This window comes from Eremomyces bilateralis (genome assembly GCF_010015585.1).
Source record: "Eremomyces bilateralis CBS 781.70 unplaced genomic scaffold P152scaffold_9, whole genome shotgun sequence".
Lineage (NCBI taxonomy): Eukaryota > Fungi > Ascomycota > Dothideomycetes > Eremomycetales > Eremomycetaceae > Eremomyces > Eremomyces bilateralis.
Genome location: NW_022985075.1, coordinates 189,544 through 214,291, shown reverse-complemented (window position 1 = coordinate 214,291; position 24,748 = coordinate 189,544). Strand labels below are relative to the sequence as shown.

Genomic DNA, 24,748 nt, shown 5'->3' with positions numbered 1-24,748 from the left:
TCTAGTCCATCAACCCCTGATTCGCACCGAACTCTCCGTAGGAGCATCCCCCATAAATCCTAACGACGTCTTCTGCCTCCTCCCTCTCCGGTCCCCATATTGTTCGTCGAACTTCCGAATCGCCTGCACGCTGGACATGTCCTCGCTGACACTCGCGCTGATCTCCGCGATCGCCGTCTCGAAATGCCCCTTCTTCAGCACGCGCTTCTCCGAGGTCTCCGGTTCCTGCTTGACGCACGCCATCGCCGCCGCGACGCAGAGGTTCTTCAGATCCGACCCGGAGTAGAACGCCGTCTTGGACGCGAACTCCGTGAGCGAGACGGAGTCATCCAACGCTTCATTTTTGAGGAGGATCCGAAGAATCTGCTCGCGGCCCTCCTCGGTTGGCAGGTCCATGAGCATCTTCCGCGGGAGCCGCCGCATCACCGCGTCGTCCATATCGAACGGACGGTTCGTCGCCACCATGACGAACACGTTCGCCCCCTCCATGCCGTCCCACTCCTTCAGAAACTGATTGATGATCTCGCGGTGGCTCACGCGATGCCGACCGCCGGAGCGCGAGGCGAAGATCGCGTCCGCCTCGTCAATAAAGACGATGCAGGGGGACAGCTTACGCGCGAGGGAAAAGATCGCCCCGACGTTCTTCTCGCTTTCGCCGACGTACATTTCGTTCACGCTACTTCCGCTCACTTCCAGGACGGTGGCCCCGCTCTCTTTCGCGACGGCTTTCGCGAAGAGGGTCTTGCCGGTCCCTGGAGGGCCGTAGAGAAGCAGGCCGCTTAGTTGGTTGTGAGCGAGCACACCATATTGGAAGGCGTCGGGTCGGGTAAGTTGAAGCGAGGTGATGGTGCGCAAGGCATCCTTCGTCTCGCTGGGCGCATGGACATCGTTGAAGGTTGTATGAATGCGGTCGGGCTCAACGACGCCAGCCATGAGCTTCTTTTCATATCGGTTAGCGGTCTGCTTGATCCGTTCAAGCTTCGCATTGTTGATCTTGTTGGCACCATCTGGCTGACTTCTCGATTGCAAAACTGGCTTCGCGTTTTGCTCGCTGGCAAATTGTGTCATCCATGCAACTTTCTCCACTTCGGACTCCTTGAGGAGAGTCACGGCCGCTAGGACATGGCTTATTTGTACCTTGTCTGTTGTGATGGAGGATGTTCCGCAGATGCCCAAAGCAGTGATGAGGATCTGTTGTACCTCATCCGCCGAGAGCATGCGATGTTGAAGTATCCGAACATCCATAGGTAATGACGGATTAAGTCCCTTTGCCCATTCCACTCGATCCGTCAATTCCGAATTGGTTGCCAAATGTTCGAGCGACTGGTGCAGATGTCGTAGATTTAGATCCAGAATCCGATCGGCCTCATGATTATCCCACAGGCTCTCTTGACCACGAATGCCTATTCTCCCACCGGTTTCGCTTTCCGGGGTCGCCAGGGTCGACTTAATTTGTTTCTGATTCTGTTCCTCTGCCGCTGTGGGCTTTGGAAGCTCTGTAGGCCCTGTTTCCGTCTTATTGGGCCATGGTTTCGAAGTATTGTCGCTCTGTGGACTGCCGCTGGCTTCCTCGTTGCTCCATCGGGTCTCGGAGCTGACATGGTGAGGAGTCAGTAGCATCTGCCTAAAAAGTCCGAACCGCACGTCTTCAGTCGGGGAATCCAAGTTTCGAACCGTGGCTTTCATATCGCCCTGGACAGGTCCTTTGAAGCATGAGGTTCCGACGATCAGGATCTGGTGGCCTTCCTGTCTCCGTCTTTCCACCACGTCCACCAGCTTGGTGACAAACTGTTCGCCGAGTTCGGTCATGGCAAGTTCTTTGATGTCTCGGACACAGATGACGGTGCGCGGACCGCGCTTATCCAGCGACGGACGGAGGGAATCGAGGCCTTGTCGATCGGTGATAAATGATAGTCCCAGTTCAACCTTATTGCCTCCATGTTTCACTACACGTTGGTGAAAAACTGTTGGCCGTGGAATGCCGTTAGAAGATTGCACTGTTTTGCTAGAGAAAAAGGTATTCTCGGTTGCGGGGGGGGTTTTCCGCTTCGATCGCTTCTCGGCCGCCCCGTCTAGCATCGCCTCAATGAACGCCGTCAGTCGGAGGTCGGCACTTCTTTGGTTCATATCAAACTGCTTTGGCACACCGAGTGCTTTGGGTCCCTGGCCAGAGAATAGGCCAGACTGCAGTTTCTTGCCCAAGTCGGCAATAGATGCAGCAGAAATGGTCGCGAAAGTGGGCATCACCGATCCAAATGGGGATTGCGCTCTTCGATTCGATCGAGATTGTCCGGTTGTGTCGTCGCGGGCAAGCCTTGGGTCCGAGGACTCGTCCGATTCTTGATCGTCCTCCAAATCCTCGGTTTCTTCCTCCTCCTCCTCCAGGAGCCGCGAAGCCGAGTAAGTATCATATCCCAAGTTTTGAGCCGCGGCGATCGAGCGGGTGTCATTGGGGTCGAGGAACATCCTGGCCATTTGGGAAAGGTCCAGCGCATCCAAACGAATCATATCTGCGCCGAGGATACAGGCAGCATCCGTGATCTCCTGTTCCAAGAACCATCCCCCACCTGGATGGGGGAATTGTGCAATAACGTGAGCTCTGACGTCCTCTTTGTACCTTCCGTTCTCTCTCCGGGCGATAGCAAAGGAGCCTTCCATGGCCGTGCGTAGCTCCAAGGCCTCGACAATCGCCGGAGGTTGCCAATGTTCCCTAAAATCTCCAGGCCATTCATAGACACCAGACGTTTCCGGATATATACGATCGTCACTGAGCGGAGCGTCCTCTTCCTTCAGCATGTTTTTGGACACCCGAATAGGCATCTGGGAGAGCATGAGTCCCGGCTCGTTCAAATTATGGCCAACGGTTAGAACGCCTAATCGTGCATCCTGGCGCCGTATAGGATCGTTGTCTTCCCGTAATGTGACGTTCCGCTTCCAGAACCATTCCGGAAACTCCACCTTCGACACCTCCTGGGCCCACTCATCGTTTCGGAGGGACCGCCTTAGAGCCGAGCCGTGCACTCGAACTCCACGCCTCGCAGGTCCATTCCTCTCCAATGGACTGGGTCCTTCTCTTTCTGAGGTATCCGCTGGTGTGCTTTCCGGTGCTGCCTCGCTGTTCGGAGATCCTGATTTCGGTTCTGACTCCGTTTGGTCGACTGCTGAGCTACGCGGTTCGCCCGGGCTAGGTGTAGCCGCTCTCCATGATGACAATCTTGAGAATGATCGACGGGGGTATATGACGGTTCGGACATGGTGAAGTGCTATCGGGACCAGAGGTCGCGGCGCGAGGGTAGGCATTCGGCACCGTGGAGGGGCAAGGGGCGCCTTATAATCTGCCAATTGGAGATAACATCGGAGGATAGCCCAGGCAGAGTATATTAAACAGGCTCGGGACGTCGCGTTTTAGACAGGTAGCAAGAATTCAGGAGGGCCAAAAAACATTGAATTCGTTGCGCGCATTTGCCATTTCTTTCTTTGTCCATGGAGGATTGAGTGCACGTGACTAGGGAATCTTTTGCCTTAGGCAGTAAGGCAGTAATTCAGCATATTATGTCAGCACGGCAGCTGTTAGATACCGTCTCACGTCTGGGGCATGGGGATATTATTGCTCATATTAGCAAGTTCAGTTCAGTTGGTCTCCATCTCCAAACATTCCTTGTCCTATTATCGCGGGAGGCTTGCAGCGTCGGCTCTAGTTTTAGTCTTACATCTTCTCTCTTAAGGCTCTGAACATTTCAGATTCTCGGCCATGGATTCCCACGATGCCCGTCCAATTAAGAGGGCGAGACACAGCAATGCTGGAGAATCTGACGGCGATAGCTCCGATTCATCGCATTCATTCCTGGAGCAAAGCAGGTGAGTGGCTAGGGATTATGGAGGGTGTCACCAGCTAGCCGTGTGTGTGTCCTTGTATCCCGTCACCTGTATACGGTACCTGCATCAGCAACCTGATTGTCTCTGGTTTCATTGGGAATCGCATGGCTGCCCACTCCCCTCCCACATCTTTCAAACACCCCGATCGTATCGCTTGCCTTGAACTTCACTTCGCCCAGCGGCTCCATTCACCACTTCCTGACTTTGGTCACTTTGCAAAATCTCACCCACCCATAAAGATAGCGATTTCCGTTGCACTTCTTCTCCGTCGCAAACAGCTCTCGTCTCATTCTACAGTCTATGCACAGCCCTCTCTTCATTTGGAGCTCTTAGACCACGCATCCAGACAAATGTCGTCTCGACAGCTTCGTTCCCGTCCTGAGCTAACCTCAAGTGCAACATCCAGCCGTCCCCGACGTGGTGTAGCAGGTCCGTCAGCAAGCATCGAGCGAACCAACCCATCATCCGACACCTCTCGTCAATCCATCAGGCTAACCGTCAAAGCTCCCCCGAGCAAGTTAAGACAGGTCATCAATGGCGGGGACGTCGACGCCGGGCCCATCAACCGGCCCGTCCGTAACGGACGTCGGAAAGCGATCGTCGAGTCGTCGGACGAAGAAATGGACAGCGAGCAGCCGACCGATGTCTACGGCGGCGAAGACGGCGATGAGGACGATGCGGACGACATCGAGGAGAAAACTCCCGACGACGACGATGAGGATATGGAGGACGCGGAGGGCGAGGATGCCGAGGATGATGCAGACGGAGACGACGTGGACATGGATGACCTTCCACCCCGGCCACCCCCATCCGCACGATCTCGAGCTCCCCCAGCCAAACCGACGGTGAAGGTCACTCCACCGGACGCGAAAAGTGCAGTTCCGAATTCACGGGTCGTGCCTGATGATGACGATGACGAGGACGAGCTTTCCGAGTTAGACTCCCAAGAAGATCTGGAGGAAGAGGATGACGAGGAGGAGGACGACGCGGAGGGTGAGGAAGCTGAAGGCGATGAGGATCTAGCCGAAGAAGATGTCGAGGGTGAAGACGACGACGACCTCGATTCGGACGGCCGAACGCCGGCATCGAAGAGTAGGAGCAATACCCCAGATCTGACCAAGTTGACACGTCGACAACGGGCCGCTTTGATCCCCGACGGCGTTTTAATGGCCCTATCCAACGGTAAGTTCCGCCCCTACCCCATCCCACACCCCCGCCTCTCACACCCCCCCCAGAAGCCCAAAAGAAAAAACATCTCACCGCCGAGGAGCACGCCATGCGCCGCGTCGAAATGGCCCGCCGCCGCAAGAACCTCAGCGAGAAACGCAACGAGGAGGAGAAGATGGACACGATCAACCGCCTCCTCAAGAAGCAGGCCCCCAAGCGCCGCAACAAGTCCGCCGCCGAGATCGCCGCCGAGGCCGCCGAGGAGGGGGGCGAGTACGTCGTCCGCGCACCGCCGCTGTACGCGCGCTTCGTGCAGAGCGCGACGGGGACAGCGGTGGCGGCGCCGGATGAGTGGTTAGAAGCGCCTGTGGGGAGGGTCTTTACGGGTCCGAGTGGGAGGGGGGTGAGAGGTTTGAGTTCGCGTATGGTGGAGGAGGTGGCGTAGGAAGGAAGCGTCGAGAGTGTCCGTTATTTGAGCGAACGGCGTCAGAGTTCAGACAGGCAAATGGGGTGGACGGTACAAATCCAATGCAGAAGCGATGACTTCGCTATTCCCAAGTTTGTCTAGCCTGGCGTTTTCTATAGTAGTATGCTTGCACAAATGATGCGTCCATTGCTTCTATGGTCTGCCCATCGAATCCCAAGCCTTCTGTTTTAAGCACATATCGCCGATACTATTGTCACCGGGCTTTTATCATGATATTGTCCTCTAGGTAACGGTATTAAGTACTATGAAACTGGAATTCGCTTTCAGCACCTGTCATACTGTTCATCATGTTCGTCGATTCGGTGCGTGACTTCGTAGAGATAGGTATCTCTTACCTCCCTTGATGAGGAGGTTCCAGCCATGCAATATAGCTGCGAATAGTGACGATTTACAGGGTCATTCGAGGTAGTTTTAATACTATAATTCCATACCGCTCCCTCTCAGTATACCTGCCTACCTACTACATACCTATAAAATCATACCTGTAATAAAGTAAGAGGATTTACCTGGAGAAGACGCGTTGGCAGCGAAACCCTTATTGTAGTGACGTTTATGCTTCCGCTTTCAGTCGGGGGATCCATGCCTTTGATTGGCTGCGCCAAGCCCTGAGCCCAACCTCCGCAACATAATCGGTCAACATGATCCATCGCATGTGCCTGTTCCCCAACTTGATCATTCCAAGACCCAGAATCACAATCACATTTAAGTTATCGGAGAGAGAATATTGTATAAATGCCACTTGAAGGCCTTATATAACACCAGCTCTCGACACACCTGTACCACCCTCGACCAACCCCGATCTCCCGCATTCCCCGAGCCAGGCAACCTCTCCTCCCTCGGACAGCATCCACCTTCCCCAGACGCCTCTCTACCGAACTAAACCGAGCAGATCCTCATAATGTCAGGCCTCATCGACTCCGAAGCCGGTTCCGAGCTGTTCGCCAGCTATGAAGCCGAACTCAAGCTGGTCCAAGCCGACCTGAACCAGAAACTCGACCAGATCCCGGAGCTGGCGGGCGAGCCACGCAAAGCCGCCATCTCCCATGCGGAGCGGTCGCTAGAGGAAGCGAAGGAAATCGTGAGTCTCTCCTTCTCTGCTGGCCGGGCACTAACCCGGGCCGGTCGACGTCTGTGAAATGCCCAGGACAACCCGGCATGCTAACGTGACGCACCCAGCTCGACCAAATGCGCATCGAGAAGCAAAACATCCCCGCGCCCGCAAAGACGAAAGTGAACACCCGCTTCCGCAACTACCAAACCGACATCGACGGGCTGGGCGCGCGGCTCAAGCGGGCGTCCTCCGACCGGCAAGCGCTGTTCGGCGACCGGTACACGGACGACCCGACGGGCGACGCGCACGTGGAGCAGCGGCAGCAGCTGCTGTCGGGGACGGACCGGCTGGAGCGGAGCAGCGGGCGGCTGCGGGACTCGCAGCGGGTGGCGCTGCAGACGGAGGAGATCGGGGCGAACACGTTGGCAGATTTGAATCGGCAGCGGGATACGATTATGCACACGCGGGATACGCTGGGGGAGAGTGAGGGGTATACAGACCGGAGTATCAAGACGTTGAGGTCGATGGCGCGTAGGTAATGGACCTTGGTTCCCTAATTACGAGGAGGGGTTTGGATGCTAACGTTACGATAGGATGGCTACGAATCGGGTGATTACGATTGCGATCATCACGGTGCTGGTGCTTTTGATTATTGCCGTTATTGCCAGCAAGTTTCGGTAGACGGGTGGAAATGGCTGCATGGCGTTCTGGGACGGGATGATTTGGTCGGGATATTTTGCCGGGATAGCAGGTTTGATTAAATGGTGCTTTATGCCCAGCGATGCCATAATACATGAAGTCATCTTACTCCGATGCTGGAATCCCACTCGATTCCCGCACGACCGTAACACCTTGCTATAATACATACCCACACCCATCGCCCACGCCACTCAACTCGTAAGCTTCACAAAGCCAAACGCCAAATTGATCATAATCCCCGTAAACACCGCAATCCGCTTCCGCTGCGTCCATACCCCCTCCTCCCGAAAGCCCCACACCAGCGCCCCCATCGGCCACACGCACCCCATCACCGTCCCTCGCAGCAGATCGTCCAAACCCCCGCCCTCCTCTTCGCCCGGTACCTCTGTCGTCGCGCCCCCTGCCCCCGCCGCGCCGCGCCCGAACGAGTCCGTGTCCAGCCATCGGTCCTCTAGGGATCTCAGCGCGTTGCCGGTGGGCATAGTGTCGGGCGTGTGGGTGTGCGAGAGGATGGTCTGGAACTGTGAGCGGAGGGAAGCGACTTCGGTGGGGGAGAAGCCGGCGGTGAGGAGACGGTCGAAGCCCTGCGGCGGGGAGGTGGTGATATCCCCCGGTGTGGCTGTTGTAGGGGTCGCGGCTGCCGCAGCGGAGGAGCCCTCTGAGTCATCGCGAGTGGATTTGGAGTGGGAGGCGGCGGTAAGGGCGGCTTGGGCAGTCGCCTCGTTCGTGGCTTCCGCGGCGAGCTCGGAGACGGATAGTACATCGCCCACGGAGCAATGAATGTACACCCTCGCTACATCATGCGATGAACCCGAACCCGAACCGAACGGATCCGATAATACATCCAGATGTACATCGCGAACGGGCGCCTTCCCCTTCCCCCCGTGGTCTGCCCTCCGCCCTAGAACCCGATCGTTCGGCGGCGGCGCGGGAAGCGAGGAGGCGAGTGGCGCGGTGTCGGAGAGGACGCGGCCGGCATGGATCAATCGGATGCGGTTGTGGGCGAGCAGAGGCGGTAGATGGGAGCGGACGAGGCGCTTTAGGGCGAGGCCGGAGGTGGAGTGCGGGAAGGGGATGGTTAGGGGGAGGTCGGGGATGGAGGCGGAGAAGCGGACGACAAGATGCATCGTGCGCGGGGGGGAGGCATTGGGGTTAGGAGAGAATGGATGTTATCGCATATTGAGTTGGCGCTTTATGGTTGCATCTTCTTTCTTAGTTGGTTGGAAATATCACAGAATCGAGATGCTGAGGGGGATATCGACTTTGTTTGACAGGGGATAGGTACGAGATTGGTGATACTCCCATGTCAGATGCAAGGTCGATCTTCACAGCCAAACGTCTCCCGCGCTGCTTTGCGGGCATCGCCGCATTCCAGACTTGTCCCCACTGCGCTTCTTTGCCTAGTTTGAGGTCCCTGCCGTTGTTGCGTCAGTTGCTCTGCTCCTGGAGTTGTGTATTTTTGGATTGGTTACCGTATATCTACTTTACATAAGCCACCGTTTGTTGAAATACCGCAATCCTATTCTTACATAATTCGATATGCCCCTGAGATTGGTCACGATTTGTTTTAAAAACCGCCCGTCCAACATCCAGATACCGCAGGATATCTCGTCCCTGAGGAGCAACAATCTGGTGTCAGTAAACATACCGACACAGCGCTGGATATATTTTTACAGCATGCGGGATTGCCATATTCTGTACTCAAACTAAGCAGATCCTCTTTCGTTTCGTGAGTGTTTCCCAACTGTCCCAGCCACCCTTGATGCCAGCTTCTCCAAAAGGGGATTCCAAGTATCCAAGCCGTCTGAATTTATCTCCGTCCAGATCCTCGATGACCAGACCGCAAAATGTCTTATGGATCTCAGCTCCTGATTCCGATTTCTTGGCCATCGATCCAGCGAAAACGAAGAATATCCTCTTGCCATCCATGTGACTCCAGTCATCAACATAGTCGACCCTTGGATCAAGAAGAACTGAAGATTGGTGGATTGGGCATTGGAGAGATTCATCGTCGTAGCCTCCGCTTGAGTAAAAGAATGAGCCCCCGGAGACACGAAGTGGAATTATGTTCCCTTCGATGACAAGCCAACCGCTGCCAGGCCCGTATAGATTGGTTCCACTGGGATGGAATTTCGCATCCACCACCCTCCAGAACCACCGAAAGTTACGATGTAGGTCAACTCCTAAGTACATGACCGCACCGAAAACGGATGCCCATGACCAAGATGGAGCATAGTGATCTCCTAACTTGTATGGAGTCATGGACGTCGAGGCCTGCGATGAAGGTCCGTGGTTGACTTCCCAAGAACTGGACCAAAGTAGGTGGGCGGTAAGATTGCTTTCCCACATGCCAGCAAGGTATTCACCTCCTACATGATGGTTGAACGCCTTAGCTAAACCAGACAATGCCGGAAGACGGTCTTTTTGATAGGACAGATCCCTTTTAGTGAACTGGTGGATGATTTCTCGCCAGGTTCTCATCCATTCAGACGAGTCATGTTCTGCTGAAGAGGAAAGACATACCGTCGGTTCCATGAAGGATTCGCGTTCCAGGGGGTTGCATTCGCATGCACAGCTTTTCCAACAAGTCCATCCAAGCTCGCTCGATGTAAACCATAGCACTCTGGTGGAGAGGGTTAGCTCCTGCAGAGTCCAGCCTCGAGTTTGGAGTATGCCATCATTCGGGAGAATGTCATAATTAGACGGGTAGCCGTGTATGAAGCCTAAGCCTAACCTGCCGCGTAATCTTGTTTCTCGAACGTACACATGAGCATTCGAGTGGTCTTGCAACTGCACATTCATTTCCACAGTTCGTCTGAAAGCGGGCGACGTGAACAACCCACTATCACTGCTCGGCGAATCCACGGCGGCAAACGTGACCAATGCATTCTCATATATATCACACATGTTCGCAGCTTCAAACTCCCAATCCGGGGTGGAATCTTGGAGGATACATAAGGAGTCGATCCAAAGATTAGGAATCGATAAAGCTCGGGCGACGAGGACGGCATCGTGACATGTTTTGGGGAGTTCTTCGATGGAAAATCCCGTCTTTCTTTGGGAATACGAGGAAATCGTCGTGATAAATGTTCTTGCCGCTCCCCAGCAGTAACTAAGAGTCGCGTAACAGCCAGTTTCCCCAGGAGCTGATTCGTGCAAGTAAGGACGGGTAGAAGCGTCGCCGACTTTAATGACCCGGGTAGGGAGTTTGGACCTGGTCCCTGATCGACACAGTTGGAGACCGTGGTTCTGAATGCAATGGTCCAGCCACTTCCGAGCTTGATGGAGACATCCGGGTGAAGAGGAGTCGGTAGAGATATGGGAAGCTATGGGGATGAGCGGCCAACGATGAGTTATTCTAACTTGGGGGTCATCAGCCTCACACCCACGGAAACATGATGTAACAGACGAAATTGCTAACGAAGCATACCATCTGTACTATAGAATTCCAGGTTTGTGTCATCACCATTGATATCTCTTGTTGTGACACGCAATAGCAATCGTTCTCCGAGTCTCTCCTCCTGATGCCTCTCAACCGAAGACGAGATGTCCAGGTCCACGATATTGGCTACATGTTTGAACGAATTAATACCACTTTCGATTAAGAAACAGGCCTGACAGCCAAGCAAGACGGAACTTTGCAGCCCTGTAAATAAAATATTGTCAAGGCGGAGCACGTCGGATGGGGATTCTACTGTGAGATCGTGACAGATTCGACATGGCATTTTCGTTACTGCTGAAGCATCAAATGAGAGGGGAATGGAAAAGAAACTACTCTCCGGTGTGCGAAACCTAAGTCCGTATTATCTGGAAAGGTCGTGGAAAGGCAGCTGTAGGGTGAATAAAGACTTGCAGTTGAAAAGCGACTGAACAATTCCAAGGTTGAGATATCTAGCACTACGAATGTTTCCTTACAGGATCACAATAATACGGTACTATCCATGTACGTTACTATCCACATGCGGACTTCTGCTGCTATGTAGCTATTATTGATGTGACGTTGCACCTGACGGCTGATAACTGGAGATCGAGATCGCCTCCATCCAATGATGATGTCGCCAATCCATCCCACCGCCGCTAGAGACGGCACAGATAAGGCTAAAGACAGCCATGAAGTCCAAACCGAGCCCATATTGAACTTTTGGAATAATAAGATGGTGCCGCCTCCTCCAGATTGATCGGGAATTCTTCACCTTCCTTCTATCGCTTCATTATGGCCCCGGGCATCGTGATAGAACCAGATCCTGCCGTGCAGCAAGACGTAGCACGTAGCTTGTCCACCGTGACGGGCAAGTATGACGACACCCTGCGATTCTACCTGAATGGGACTAAGGTGGTCCTGGACGATGCGGACCCGGAGGTTACCCTGCTGGAGTACCTGAGGGGGATTGGGCTTACAGGAACGAAGCTGGGATGTGCTGAGGGGGGCTGCGGGGCTTGCACGGTGGTAAGTGGGTGGTGAAAATTGGGGGTGAAGAAACAATTACTGATGGAAGGGAAGGTGATCTCACAATACAACCCCACCACCAAGAAGATATACCACGCCTCAGTCAATGCTTGCCTAGCTCCGCTGGTGAGCGTAGATGGCAAGCATGTCATCACCGTCGAAGGCATCGGCAGCGTGAAAAGGCCTCACCCCGCCCAAGAGCGCATTGCAAAGTTCAATGGCAGCCAATGTGGTTTCTGTACCCCTGGCATTGTTATGGTGCGTAACCCGTGCGAAGATATGGATTATGAAGACTAACAGCCGGATAGAGTCTCTATGCTTTGCTTCGAAACCACACTGATCCGACTGAGCACGATGTGGAAGAAGCTTTCGACGGCAACTTGTGCCGATGCACCGGATACAGACCCATCCTTGACGCCGCTCAAACCTTCAGTGCTTGTGGCAAGTCTAGTGCCAAAGGAGGAAGTGGGTGCTGCATGGAGAAAGGAGGCTCAGGGGGTTGCTGCAGAGCAGATGGCGCCGATGGCATCAACGGAGACAGCGAACCGAAGAAGAGATTTACACCCCCTGGCTTCGTCGAATACAACCCAGAAACCGAACTCATCTTCCCTCCGGCCCTCCGTAAACACGAATTCAAAGCCCTGGCCTTTGGCAACAAGCGGAAGCGATGGTACCGACCGGGCACATTGCAGGAGCTTCTCGAGATCAAGAGCGTATATCCCTCCGCAAAGATCATCGGTGGAAGCACTGAGACACAGATCGAGGTGAAGTTCAAAGCGATGGACTATTCAGTGTCAGTGTTTGTTGGAGATATCCCCGAGTTGAGACAGTACTCACTCGAAAAAGACTATTTGGAGATTGGCGGCAATGTCATCCTGACTGACCTTGAGGATATTGCAAAGGAGGCGATGAAGCATTACGGCGAAGCAAGAGCCCAACCATTTGCTGCCATCCTCAAGCAACTGCGGTACTTTGCTGGAAGACAGATCCGAAATGTTGGAACACCCGCGGGCAACCTCGCGACTGCGTCACCCATCTCTGACCTCAACCCAGTGTTCGTCGCATCGAACGCGATTCTCGTCGCGAAGTCGTTGGACAAGACGGTTGAAATCCCCATGTCCGAATTCTTCAAAGGCTATCGTGTAACCGCACTTGCACCTGATGCCGTCATTGCGAGCATTAGAATACCCGCTGCGCAAGAGAAGGGCGAGTACCTACTCGCATACAAGCAGGCCAAGAGGAAAGATGACGATATCGCCATTGTCAACGCCGCCCTACGCGTCACGATCAATGATGCATATGTTGTTGACAGCGTTGACTTGGTCTACGGTGGTATGGCCCCGACCACTGTCGCTGCGAAGAATGCGAAGGAGTTCCTCACTGGCAAGGAATGGACGGATCCTGCTACCCTCGAAGGGGTCATGAATGCTTTAGAGCAAGACTTCGACCTTCGCTTTGGTGTACCTGGAGGCATGGCAACCTACCGCAAGACGCTTGCGCTAAGCTTCTTCTACAAGTTTTATCATGAGGTCATGAATGAGCTGAAGGATCAAGAAGCGGAAGTCGATAAGGAGGCGATTGGAGAAATTGAACGGATGATATCGACCGGACAAAAAGACCACAAATCAAGTATCGCCTATGAGCAGACACATCTCGGAAAGGAGCGGACGCATGTTGCGGCGATGAAACAAAGTACAGGCGAAGCACAATACACCGATGACATCCCAGTGCAAAAGAACGAGCTCTATGGCTGCTTGGTGCTCTCCACCAAGGCTCATGCCAAATTACTCAAGGTTGACCCTTCTCATGCTCTTGATTTACCCGGAGTGTACGCCTGGGTGGACCATAACGATTTGCCGAACCCCGAAGCCAACTGGTGGGGTGCGCCCAACTGCGACGAAGTCTTCTTCGCCGTCGACGAGGTCTTCACTGCCGGTCAGCCGATCGGTGTCATCCTCGCAGACAGCGCGAAACGAGCCGAACACGCGGCCCGGGCGGTCCAGATCGAGTATGAAGACCTTCCTGCCATCTTCACGATCGAGGAGGCAATTGAGAAGGAAAGCTACTTCGACCATTACCGATATATTAATAAGGGAGACGTGAATAAGGCGTTTGCTGCGGCGGATCATGTTTTCACGGGTGTTGTACGGATGGGTGGTCAAGAGCATTTCTACCTCGAAACCAATGCTTGCGTTGTTGTGCCGAAGCCTGAAGATGGGGAGATGGAAGTCTTCAGTAGCACCCAGAATCCGGCGGAGACGTAAGTGAACAGCGCTAGGTATTCTACCCTGTACTAACTGCGATACAGTCAAACCTATGTTGCCCAAGTCACTGGCGTCGATGCCAACAAGATCGTGACAAGAATCAAACGAATGGGTGGCGGCTTCGGAGGCAAGGAGACAAGATCGATCCAACTGGCGGGAATCTGTGCTGCTGCTGCGAAGAAGGCCAACCGACCGGTCCGATGCATGCTAAACCGTGATGAAGACATAGTGACCTCTGGCCAACGCCATCCGTTCCTTGCGCGATGGAAAGTCGCCGTGAACAATGACGGCAAACTCCAGGCGTTTGATGCCGACGTATTTTCCAATGGTGGCTGGAGCCAAGATCTCAGCGGTGCTGTCGTCGACAGAGCTCTCTCGCACAGTGATGGCGTCTACAAAATCCCCAACGTCTACGTGCGAGGCCGTGTCGCGAAGACGAACACCGTCTCAAACACCGCCTTCCGCGGCTTCGGCGGACCTCAGGGCCTGTTCATCGCGGAGTCCTACATGTCCGAGGTCGCGGACCATCTCAAGATGCCAGTGGAGAAGCTGCGGGAAATCAACATGTACAAGCGTGGCGATGCCACACACTTCAACCAGGAGCTCAAAGACTGGTATGTACCGCTCATGTACCAGCAAGTACAGGAAGAGTCGGACTACTGGCGCCGCAAAAAAGCCGTCGAGGAGTTTAACAAGACTCACAAATGGAACAAGCGCGGGCTGGCTCTCATCCCCACCAAGTTCGGCATCTCCTTCACCGCCCTCTTCCTCAATCAAGCCGGCGCGCTCGTCCACATCTACCATGACGGTTCCATCCTCCTCGCCCACGGCGGCACCGAGATGGGCCAAGGCCTGCACACCAAGATGATCATGGTGGCAGCGGAGGCGCTCAAAGTCCCACAAGACGCCGTCTTCGTCGCCGAGACGGCCACCAACACCGTCGCCAACACTTCCTCGACCGCCGCGTCCGCCTCGTCCGACCTGAACGGCTATGCCATCTGGAACGCCTGCGAGCAACTGAACGAGCGCCTGGAGCCGTATCGCCAGAAACTCGGACCGACTGCGACGATGAAGGAGCTCGCGCACGCCGCGTACTTCGACCGCGTGAACCTGTCCGCGCAAGGCTTCTACCGCACCCCGGATATCGGCTACGTCTGGGGCCCGAACACCGGGCAGATGTTCTTCTACTTCACGCAGGGCGTGGCGGCGGCGGAGGTGGAGATCGACACGCTGACGGGCGACTGGACGTGCCTACGCGCGGATATCAAGATGGACGTCGGGCGCTCGATCAACCCGGCCGTCGACTACGGCCAGATCGAGGGCGCCTTCGTGCAGGGGCAGGGGCTGTTCACGACTGAGGAGATGCTCTGGCATCGGGGGAGCGGGCAGATTTTCACGCGGGGACCCGGCGCGTATAAGATCCCGGGCTTCCGCGACATTCCGCAGGAGTTCAATGTGTCGCTACTCAAGGACGTCGAATGGGAGAATCTGCGGACGATCCAGCGGAGTCGGGGGGTCGGGGAACCGCCACTGTTTATGGGGAGCGCGGTGTTCTTTGCGATTCGGGAGGCGTTGACGGCGGCGAGGAAGCAGTTTGGGGAGGAGGAGGTGCTGAGTTTGAGGAGTCCGGCGACGGTGGAGAGGATCAGGGTTAGCTGTGCGGATCCGATTGTGAAGAGGAGTATGGTCAACGCGGAGGAGGGCGAGAAGAGCTTTTTCGTTTCCATCTAGATTGGGATATCTTGGTCAGGATACGATTTCAGGGAATTGAATTGGCCTATTGGTGAGGGGGGTCCGACACTGTTATTTGGACTAAATTTGTTGGAATAGCTATGCGTGAAGGGTATCTCGCAGACAATCATTTCGGCATAAAATCATAAACAAAGCTCCCAACGACAACCCCCACCACTCTTCAACTTGTGAATCAGTTTGCTCTATGCCACTTAGCCCCTGAAAATTGGGAGCCAATCCAAGATAATAAAGGGCCCGCTTCAAGAACCAACGGCCACTGCTTTCGGCTGTCCCTCCACCCCCGGCCTCGCTCTCCTCGTCCCCACGAACCCTCTCCGATTCCTCCCCGTCCGGCCCCTCCCCAGCCAATTATGCTTCAACTCCTTCGTCAGCCGCTCCATCTTCTCCTGGCTGTCATCCCCACTCTGCACGCTCGCCAGCACGCTCACGCACTGCAGCATTCGCCCCACCATCTCCGTCACCTGTGTCGAGTCCATCGGCGGCGGCGGCGTCGGCTGCGATTGCTGCGGCGTGTTGGGCGCGGGCGACTGCATGCTGCTGGCGAAGGAGCCCGCGGACGTGTTAGAGGTGGCGCGCGAGCGCGCGCCGAAGCCGCCCGAGGAGCTCGCGGACTCGAGGTGGCTGGAGCCTTGGGAGTTGAAGGAAGAGAACTTCGGGTCGAGCGAGCTGGCGGTGCCGGGGCGAGCGACGGGGCCGAGCGCTGGGGGTGGTTGGAGTGGGGGAAGGTCCGGGGGGGTCTCGGCGATGTAGGCGTTGATGTTTTCGAGGGACAGGCGGGAGAAGATGGCCATGAGGGCATTGTGTCGCGGTAAGATGACCGTGTCGCGAAATGTCAACAGCGTCACACGGCGGACATCGAGTTCCTCGCCGAGGGTGGGAATGTTGCTGTTGAGCACTTCGGACGACTTCGGGCCGCCCTGGGACTCGGGTAGCATGGCACCCCAGAACTCAGCCGCATCCTGCGGTGTCATAAGCGGGCCGCGCCCTTTGAACTCCAGGTCGAGTGGTAGGAACGCGGCTTGCATGAAGGGCAAGATGCGCTGGAAGACCACAAGCCACATGTCGACGAGACTGGGAACGAGACGCTCGTCAGGCACGGCTCTGAGAGTTTGGTCGAGGGATGCAAAGCCGGTCTGCAAGAACTCGGTGAGATCTTCGACGAGAACGGAGGGAGCACGCCCCTGAATACAACGCCGCATATGTACCGAAACCAGCGCGTTGAAGTCCTCGATGGGCGTGCGGGGCTCCTCGCCTTCGAAAATATATAGGAGGCGCGCTTTGAGGAGCGGCCAAGCGTCATCAGACGTCATGCCGGGAAGGCCGAAGGCAGCGGCAAGGGCGTTCATGCCGGATTGGGGGATGGAAAGGTCAGAGCCGAAGGATACGGTCTGAGAGATGGAAGAGGGGCCATGGTAGGTGCTGACTGTGGTGGTGCTTTGCCAGAGGTCCGGTCTCTCGGAGCTCAAGGAGTCTTCCCGACCACGGAATGGCGGCTCCAAAGTGGTGGTGCTGCTATTGACCAAGGTCATCAGCGATGCTGCCGCGGCTTTCCCTTCTTTTCGCTTTTCTCGCAAAGCCTTTCCGCCGTGGCGCAAGTCGAGGCCAGATACCGACTTCGCAAAACTGCTCGAGTGGGATGGAGAGGGAGGCACCGCGAAGGAATAGAGCGGCTGCGGAGCACTTGGATCGGTCGGTCGGGAGTTGCTGTTCGCAGATGACAGTGCCAGACCATGATGATCATCCTTTTCCTTCAGCTTGTGCTTCTGTCGAGACAAGAAATGGTGCTTATGTTTCTCCTTCTCCCTTCCAATATCGAACGCTGTCGACCTGTCTGTCGGCACGAGCGTCGAAGTTGACGCGTTTGCCGACGAATACAAGGATGCCGAGCTGCTGGATATCGATGGGTCGACCAAACTCGTGGTAGATTGGTTCACTAGCTTCGAGAAGTTTACAGGCGCCTTGCCGGGAGACGGCAGGGCGGGCAGCCGCTTGTCCAGATCCTTATCCTTGATGATTCCAATGCTCTTCGGCTTGGAGAACAACTTCATCTTCGACCGTTCCTTGCTCGGCCGGTACTCCTTCTCCGGAACGGTAGGCGAGCCATGTTGCTCGGTTGCCGATCCCGGCGGATGAGGAGCGCAATATCCCGGGCTTCGGGGGAACGCAAGATTCGCAGCCGTGGCAGCCGTTCCGCGCTGAGTTGTCGTTGAGCCCGTATAGATCGAAGGTGCGTTTCGCGGGATCTGGAGCGCTGGAACAGGTGGCGGCGGGTTCCTGCTCCCAGATTGATTCCCCGAGGCGGACGGGTCTGGAATGGTCTGGGATCGTTTGCGCATATGCTGGGGGTTCTGCACATGCATGGCAGCCTTTGCGGCAATTTGCGATGCCGTTAGATTTGTAGGAGGCGCCATTTGAGGGGACGTGAGAGTGGAGGAAGCGGTGGGTAGAGATGGCTCGAAGAAGCCTTGCGAGTGTTGTCGGGGACGGTGCGTTTGCCAATGGGAGCGGTCCTTGTCGAGGGCAGGCGAGCGACGTTGCGACGGAGGGTCATCGAGATAGATGGACGATGGAGGAGGAGGGTGGCGGGATGCGGGATGGAGGCGAGGGCTCGAGGTAGCGGACACTTCACGGCGTCTTGGTGGCTGTTGGAGAGGAGTAGGAATGAGGTGAGAAGTATCGGATCCGGACTCGGAGGAGAAGGAGGAGGGATTGTGATTTCGACGACGGGAAGAAGGATGAGGAGGGGGAGGAGGAGGGCGCGGAGGTGAAGGAGGAGAGGACATGATTGTACAACTCGTGGTCTGTTTGATGCTAATAATACCACAGGAACCCTACTATCAGGATCACTTACAACCGCGTCCACATCCATGTACAATTAGGTACTTCATCATGGTATCAATGTATGGTATCAATATATCGGATCAAATGTATTATATGATGCTGAAACATGGACGAACACAAGAGTGAGATGAAGGACGTCGTGTAAATACCAGGCCCCGCAATCCGCTAGGGAAATGCCACAGTGAAGAGTGGACCGGAATGATGTATCCATAGGATCCATCAATAATTCCATCGTCAACGTCACAGATTACTCTTACCACTCTTATATATCGTTTCATCACAATCAAAGTCCATCAAGTCCATCAAGTCCATCAGTGTCCGTTCCCCAATCATGCCCTCCAAGGTCACAGCCACCTACTCCGGCCCGTCCGAGGCCAAGGACTTCTCCGCGCCGCTTCTCACGATGCCAGACGGTCAGGAAGGATCCGCCGAGCTCTCCGACTATCTCCAAGCGGCACGCCGTGAAATCGGCAATCTTCAGGACCAAATCAACACGTTCCTGACGCAGAAGATGGCGGACGAGGCTGCAAAAGGCGTGACGGTCGATGCGAAGGAGGAGGATCTTTATGGGGAGGAGAATGTTGAAGATGAAGGATAGAAGACCTCCAGTGATCGAAGGCAGCGGAGGTCGTGTCACTGTCCCTTCACGTGTCATTTCTTTCTATCAAGGAGCACCACATGTACAAGGAATCGTGCATGGTATTCTCGGTTCTCTACAGCATTATAATCCCCACCGCTGCCCCCGCTCTCCACCCACCCTCGCCGCTGCCGCCCCCGAACAGCCATAATGCACCACCGTATTGTTCGGATACACCCGAATCGCACTGCTGCCAAACCGCTTATGGCAGACACTACACAATCGCTCCTCCTGGATCACCACCCGCCGATTCCGCTCCCCCAACAGCAACCGATCGTCCACCGCGACCTTCTGCACGCCGCGCAACCGCGCCGCCACCCGCTCTTCGTTCGCCAGCGACGTATCCGACCGGATGCGGCCGCGGAAATAAGATTCGAGCTCGTTGACCGGTAGGGAGGAGGGGATGAGGTCGATGGTCGACGCCGCGGGGAGCCGCGCGCCGTGTTTGGAGACCAGCGCGAGGGCGGGGCCAAAGTTGGGTTTGTGCGGCGGGGGAGGGGTGAGGTAGAGGGCAAGGAGGACGTGGTAGATCGATATTTCGGGGTTGTCGGCTTCGGTGCTGGGGATGAGGGGTTTGGAAGGATGGTCGCTGGGATCGGCTTGACGGGAAAGGAAGGTCTGGTTGCAGTATCTGAGGGTGGGTTAGCCAGCGTTGAGGAAGAGATACGGTGGACGACTTACTCCTCAGCTCTGTCGTGGTCTTGCATCTGGAAGACGTAAATCTGGAGGGCCTGCTTATGCTGTCCCATCTTGCTGAGGACTATCGCGCGGCATTCAAAGAATTCCGGATCTGTACACGTCAGAGAAACGAACATTTCTCAACATCAGAATCACACTTACCATCCGTCGGCAAATGTTTGAACACCCGTGCCTTGCTATATTGCGTACTTGTTCTGAGGAACACCTGCAACCGTTCCACCCACTCCGTCCTCTCCTCCTGCGACGCAAATTCCTCCTGGCCCTCCCCATCTTTCGCCTGCAGCCTCTTCAAATACAAATCGATCAGCTGCTGGTGGAACTGGCTGGTTTGGTCGTCCAGCTCATGGATCACATGTTCCAGATACCGCACCGCGAGGCTCGTCGTGATCCCCTTCAAGAACTCCACCACTCGATCTCGCGGAAGCGTCTCGGCGTTCTCTGAATCCGCGAGGAAAACTTCCATCCCGAGCTTTTCGTCCGCACGGATGGGCCATTCCGCAAACTCGAGGATCAAATCGATCATGGATGGCGGGAGCTGCTGCAGATATGCGACAGTGCGGTGCGGCCCTTTGAGCGCCGGGTTGACCGCCTCGTCGGCCTCGTCTTTGCCGAATTTCTCGAGCAGCTCCAACGCCTCGCGATGGAGGCGCTTGCCGTGGAGAAAGTCGATGAGGTCCCCGTACCGTCCGCTCTCGTATAGCTTCTCCTTGACCACGGCGGGATCGCACCAGTTGGGCAGCCGGAATAGCGACCCGGCGAGGCTGGGGCTGGCAAGCATGTACCCGCGGAAGAGAGTCGTATCGACCAAGATCGCCGTCTCGTGAAGCTTGCTTTCGTACTCGGATGGTTCGAGCTGGTCGAATTCAAGGAGTAGGTGACGGAAGGGGGGGCGGCGACTCACGAAATCCGCCGGGGATTCGCCATTTTCGCGCCGCAGCGTGCCGTTCGTGTGTAAATATTTGGTAATTAGTTGGCCGTGAATGCCGACAAGGAAGCGACAGAGTTCCTTTACTGCCACGACGAGGTCCTTGCCTTCGAGGGACTTATCGGTGGGAGATCCTTTGCTCTTGTAAGGAGATTCGCTGGCCATGGATTTGACTGAGCTGGTGTCAGAGGAGTCGGGTTTCCGTTGCAGCCGCCCTAACATGGATTTGTTGGTAGAAGATGACGGTGTTTGACTGGGTACTGCCTTTGCGGCAACTTGGGTCGGCTCCGAACTACCATCAATGGTAACAGACCCCCCATCTGCTTCGTCGCTACCTTCGGGTTCCTCTTCAGCGAGGTCCGCAGCAATAGACTTGGGAAACGGCGCGATCACTCGCTGCGGAGGAGCAGCCGCCTCGCCGAACAGCTCAAATGCTTCGCGGTACTTGCGCCGGTTGAATAGCCCTTGGGCCTTCAGTATTTTAAATTCGCGGATCCGACCCTCCTTATCCTTGAGCAGCGTCTCTTCAAGCATGCCCAGTAGGCTGATGGCCTCGTCATATCGTCCTTGGCTCGCGAGCTCGTCGATTTGGGTGTCGTAGCTGAGCGCGCTCATCCGCCAAATTGTCCGGTCGCTGCTCACGAGGAACCCCTTCCCCGCGTGTGCCAAGCTGATATTCGGTTGCGGTACGTGCAGAGTCGATGCACTGGGAACCTGGACCGACTGTAAGAGGGACAGCGTATCGGGGTTTCGAACCTCCATGATTCCTTTAGAAGGGCTCTGCAGAGCGAGGAGATACGGGTATGAGTAGCCGATGGCTTCGGGTGCGTACGCCCAGGGCACTTGTCGCTTTTCCAGATCTTTCCCGGTTTCGTCGATGAAAAGCGTATTCACATCCTTCGACAACAGTAGCTGCCCTTCCCCAAGCTTCGTCGCCAGAGGCTTGGGCACCCAGCTACTCATTGTCATATAGCCCATTCCAGAAGAGCTGATGCCGCCAAACCGCACACCCTCTTGTACTTCACCGGTCGCGAGCGCATTGCTTCCCTTGATAATATCCAGGATTTCCATCGACTCGACATTAATCAACACGAACCCCGCATCCATACCCGCAATCATCTTTGACCCTGTCGCCCACGTCAAGCTCTTGATCGCATTCCTTAGCGTTATCTCCACCACCTCTGCTTCAAGTTCCATGTCCTGCCATATCCAGACCAATAGCTGCCTCTTTACCGCTACCGCGAGCTTCGACACGATGCTTGGAATTCCCGTGTTTGGATCCTTGACAATGTTCGATGTCACCGCGAAGCAGCTGGCGCCTTTGGTGCGCTCTAGCCGCTCGGAAAGCGTGTATGTCTGGAGGTCGTAGATGGAGACGTAGCTCTCCGAGAGGGAGACTAGGATGTTCGCCTCTTTGATGATCGCGAGCTGTTGCACGGGCTTGCGGGAGAATTTCTCTTCCTCGCGAAGGAGATCGACGGCTCGAGGAGTTGGATGAGCAGTATCCGGCTCGTTGGCTTCGGAGTTCGTGGTGGTAGGGACATTCTCGGGACCGGCATCATTAACGCGGTAGATGCGGAGACAGCCTGTATTTAGGCCGACAAGGAGGCGGTCACCTTCAGATGGTTAGTTAGAGCTAGCATATCCAAAGCATAATCCGAACCATAGGTTAATATCGATTCGATTTTGGACTTATCGCGCTGCTTGAGCTCGACAATCGGTCGAGCTGTGAATGCATTGAGCATGGTGGAAGGTGGGGATGTCGCATGGCAATGTCATGTATCCTCCATTATTCATGGACGCAGATTCCGATTATTCCAGCAGCGAGCATCATTTATATCGTACAGTTTCGATTTATGAGGATCGTGAGTTACAATTATGAAGAGTGAACCGTGACGTCCGAATCCCCGGAGTGAACCACGGCTGGAGCTCCATGTCCTCCACCCTTGGCCCTTGCAGTTCCCTCTCCACACAAACGACAGCGACATCGTACAGCATCGTACAGTCCAATACCTATCAGCACCAACCCATTATCTTACACCAATGTTCCAACCCGGTCCATTTCAAAACAGCATGCTCCGTATCATCAACGTCGACCCTCTTGTGGCTGACCAAAATGAAGATCATCGGCTAGGGACCATGACCTTCTCATCTATGATCTAGGACTTGGATCTGGCGGTCTTCGGGACCCAAACCAAATCCACATGGAACCTCGACACATCCCCAGTGCGCAGGGCCTCCTCCAGAGCCACCACCTGATCCGCTGGCAACGGGTGCGCCCCGACCTTGAACGCCGTTTTCCAATCCGGCTTTTGGTACTTGTCGCGATGCATCAGTCGCATATGCGTAGCCATCCCGTTACAGCCTCGGAAATGTCGGAGAGCACCATTCAACCTTGCACAGTGTCCGGCGTTGGCTCCGCATTCCGGACAACGAACCTCGTAGTAGACGCCATCTTCCTTGACAATGCATGGCCAGTCCTCGAGGTATTCCGGGGCAGTACGAGCTTTTTCGCCAAGAAGCTCAGGGGAGGCTCTCGATGATGGGGCCGCAGATGACAGGTCCCCGGATGAGGGGGCTCTAGAAGAAGGGGCTCTCGAAGAGGTGCTGGCGCTCCCACTGGATTCAGACCATGGAGCAACGTGCTCGAAGATTACGCCAGATCCATCGTTCTGGGGGAGGTTGAACGTATGCCCAGAGGAAGAAGATCGGTCGGTCAGGGCCGCATTTGAAGCGAGATCATTGTGATCGATATTGTTGTGGTCCAGATGGGTTCCCACGGTAGACTCCCGATCACCGTACTGGTAAACATCGGTGCCAGATTGAATAGCCATGGACAAGGCTCCCATCTCAGCGCGAAGTATGTCCTGTTATTGTATCACCGGTCAGTGGCTTTTCACCGCAAGTATATGTCTTACATACCTCGAGTTCTGCCATCTGTTCCACCGTCTGCTGGGCTCTCTCCCTCTTCACTCTTGCCACTCGCTCTTCCTCGGCGTATCGACTGATCTCACTCAGGGCCAACAATCTCGCCTCAACTGCGGCCTGGAGCTGTCCTTGCACGCGTCGGTGGCCTTCCATCCGGCTTACATCGTGAGATGCCATCGTTGATGCAGTTGATGTTTTCAGGTTTCTTTTTCTGCCGCGAAATCAGAAGTCAGCACCTAGACGTGGCTTTCTATGGCTAGAGGTAAACACCTCAGACTTGTTGCTGGTTTGTATTTGTGAGTCCCTTTAGTCTTGTAAAATTCAGTCCTGGGATGACTTTGGGTTCCGGTGCTGAAAAACGACTGAGCGACTTCGAGATGAAAGAGAGGAGTGCTAAATACTCACTGGACAAAGTAAGGTCCTTGATGAAGGTCCATGGAAAGGTTCCACCTTGCATTCATGGGGTGAATACTTGGTGAGATGCGGAAGTTGACTGTGGGAAAGGAATCAACAAAACGGGAAGAGGAGGAAAAGGGAGTCAACAAAACAGGAGGAGGAAAGGGAGTCAACAAAACTGGAAGAGGAAAAGGGAGTCAACAAAACAGGAAGAGGAGGAAAAGGCAGTCAGCAAAACTGGAAGAAGTAAACAAAACTCGGCAAGGCTTTATATCAGAGGGATGGTGATAAGGCCAATACAGACTGATGCCCAGGTGTTGAGTTTTGAGTAATAACACAGATCGCTGTGTCCCACGGCGATCGAGCGACACATGCCGACGAGATGATCGTCCTATGAAGTAGCTATCAGTAGTCGGCCGCTTGAGTGGTCTTACTCTGTTGTTTATACGTTGAAGAATATTACGGTGTGGTCTTGGACTGGCGGAATGATAGTTACATGATCTTTAACTATAAGGTAGACTCCAATTCCCGGAATAACGACGATTAGAAAGCATATAATGCTTAGGCACGGCAAGATAC

General features: G+C 55.0%; 10 protein-coding genes across 10 annotated transcripts; 4 read left to right on the top strand and 6 right to left on the bottom strand.

The window, feature by feature from the left end:
• Positions 1-9: 9 nt before the first annotated feature.
• P152DRAFT_396614 (AAA-domain-containing protein) lies at positions 10-1,068 on the bottom strand (the record flags this gene model as incomplete). Its single annotated transcript, XM_033676367.1, has 1 exon — positions 10-1,068. One exon carries the CDS (start codon positions 1,066-1,068, stop codon positions 10-12), a length of 1,059 nt encoding a protein of 352 aa, XP_033534139.1.
• Positions 1,069-4,226: 3,158 nt separating this feature from the next.
• On the top strand, positions 4,227-5,488 carry P152DRAFT_473671 (uncharacterized protein; the record flags this gene model as incomplete). Its single annotated transcript, XM_033681263.1, has 2 exons — positions 4,227-5,058; positions 5,112-5,488. The coding sequence occupies 2 exons, from the start codon at positions 4,227-4,229 to the stop codon at positions 5,486-5,488; spliced, it is 1,209 nt and encodes a 402-aa protein (XP_033534138.1).
• Positions 5,489-6,428: 940 nt separating this feature from the next.
• Positions 6,429-7,262, top strand: P152DRAFT_397040 (vesicle transport v-snare protein VTI1; the record flags this gene model as incomplete). Its single annotated transcript, XM_033676392.1, has 3 exons — positions 6,429-6,608; positions 6,707-7,116; positions 7,175-7,262. The coding sequence occupies 3 exons, from the start codon at positions 6,429-6,431 to the stop codon at positions 7,260-7,262; spliced, it is 678 nt and encodes a 225-aa protein (XP_033534137.1).
• On the bottom strand, positions 7,208-8,687 carry P152DRAFT_458346 (uncharacterized protein). The gene has a single exon (XM_033679433.1). It carries the CDS (start codon positions 8,405-8,407, stop codon positions 7,472-7,474), a length of 936 nt encoding a protein of 311 aa, XP_033534136.1. The 5' UTR covers positions 8,408-8,687; the 3' UTR covers positions 7,208-7,471.
• A 1,423-nt stretch (positions 8,688-10,110) lies between these two features.
• On the bottom strand, positions 10,111-11,127 carry P152DRAFT_416640 (uncharacterized protein; the record flags this gene model as incomplete). The annotated part of the gene is made up of 2 exons (XM_033677072.1): positions 10,711-11,127; positions 10,111-10,642 (listed from the first exon to the last, which is right to left on the bottom strand). Coding segments are annotated over exons 1-2 (825 nt in total), but the record flags the coding sequence as incomplete, so codon positions are not given.
• Positions 11,128-11,368: 241 nt separating this feature from the next.
• On the top strand, positions 11,369-15,890 carry P152DRAFT_458345 (xanthine dehydrogenase). Its single transcript, XM_033679432.1, has 4 exons — positions 11,369-11,727; positions 11,782-11,985; positions 12,036-13,987; positions 14,036-15,890. The coding sequence occupies exons 1-4, from the start codon at positions 11,494-11,496 to the stop codon at positions 15,720-15,722; spliced, it is 4,077 nt and encodes a 1,358-aa protein (XP_033534134.1). The 5' UTR covers positions 11,369-11,493; the 3' UTR covers positions 15,723-15,890.
• A 92-nt stretch (positions 15,891-15,982) lies between these two features.
• P152DRAFT_396696 (HbrB-like protein) lies at positions 15,983-18,154 on the bottom strand (the record flags this gene model as incomplete). The annotated part of the gene is made up of 1 exon (XM_033676370.1): positions 15,983-18,154. One exon carries the CDS (start codon positions 18,152-18,154, stop codon positions 15,983-15,985), a length of 2,172 nt encoding a protein of 723 aa, XP_033534133.1.
• A 536-nt stretch (positions 18,155-18,690) lies between these two features.
• On the top strand, positions 18,691-19,182 carry P152DRAFT_473666 (uncharacterized protein; the record flags this gene model as incomplete). The annotated part of the gene is made up of 2 exons (XM_033681262.1): positions 18,691-18,706; positions 18,935-19,182. The coding sequence occupies 2 exons, from the start codon at positions 18,691-18,693 to the stop codon at positions 19,180-19,182; spliced, it is 264 nt and encodes an 87-aa protein (XP_033534132.1).
• On the bottom strand, positions 18,959-22,853 carry P152DRAFT_341522 (uncharacterized protein). Its single transcript, XM_033675332.1, has 4 exons — positions 22,509-22,853; positions 20,062-22,461; positions 19,903-20,011; positions 18,959-19,852 (listed from the first exon to the last, which is right to left on the bottom strand). The coding sequence occupies exons 1-4, from the start codon at positions 22,588-22,590 to the stop codon at positions 19,306-19,308; spliced, it is 3,138 nt and encodes a 1,045-aa protein (XP_033534131.1). The 5' UTR covers positions 22,591-22,853; the 3' UTR covers positions 18,959-19,305.
• Positions 22,854-23,004: 151 nt separating this feature from the next.
• P152DRAFT_473664 (uncharacterized protein) lies at positions 23,005-23,950 on the bottom strand (the record flags this gene model as incomplete). The annotated part of the gene is made up of 2 exons (XM_033681261.1): positions 23,005-23,712; positions 23,768-23,950. 2 exons carry the CDS (start codon positions 23,948-23,950, stop codon positions 23,005-23,007), a joined length of 891 nt encoding a protein of 296 aa, XP_033534130.1.
• Between the last annotated feature and the right edge of the window lie 798 nt (positions 23,951-24,748).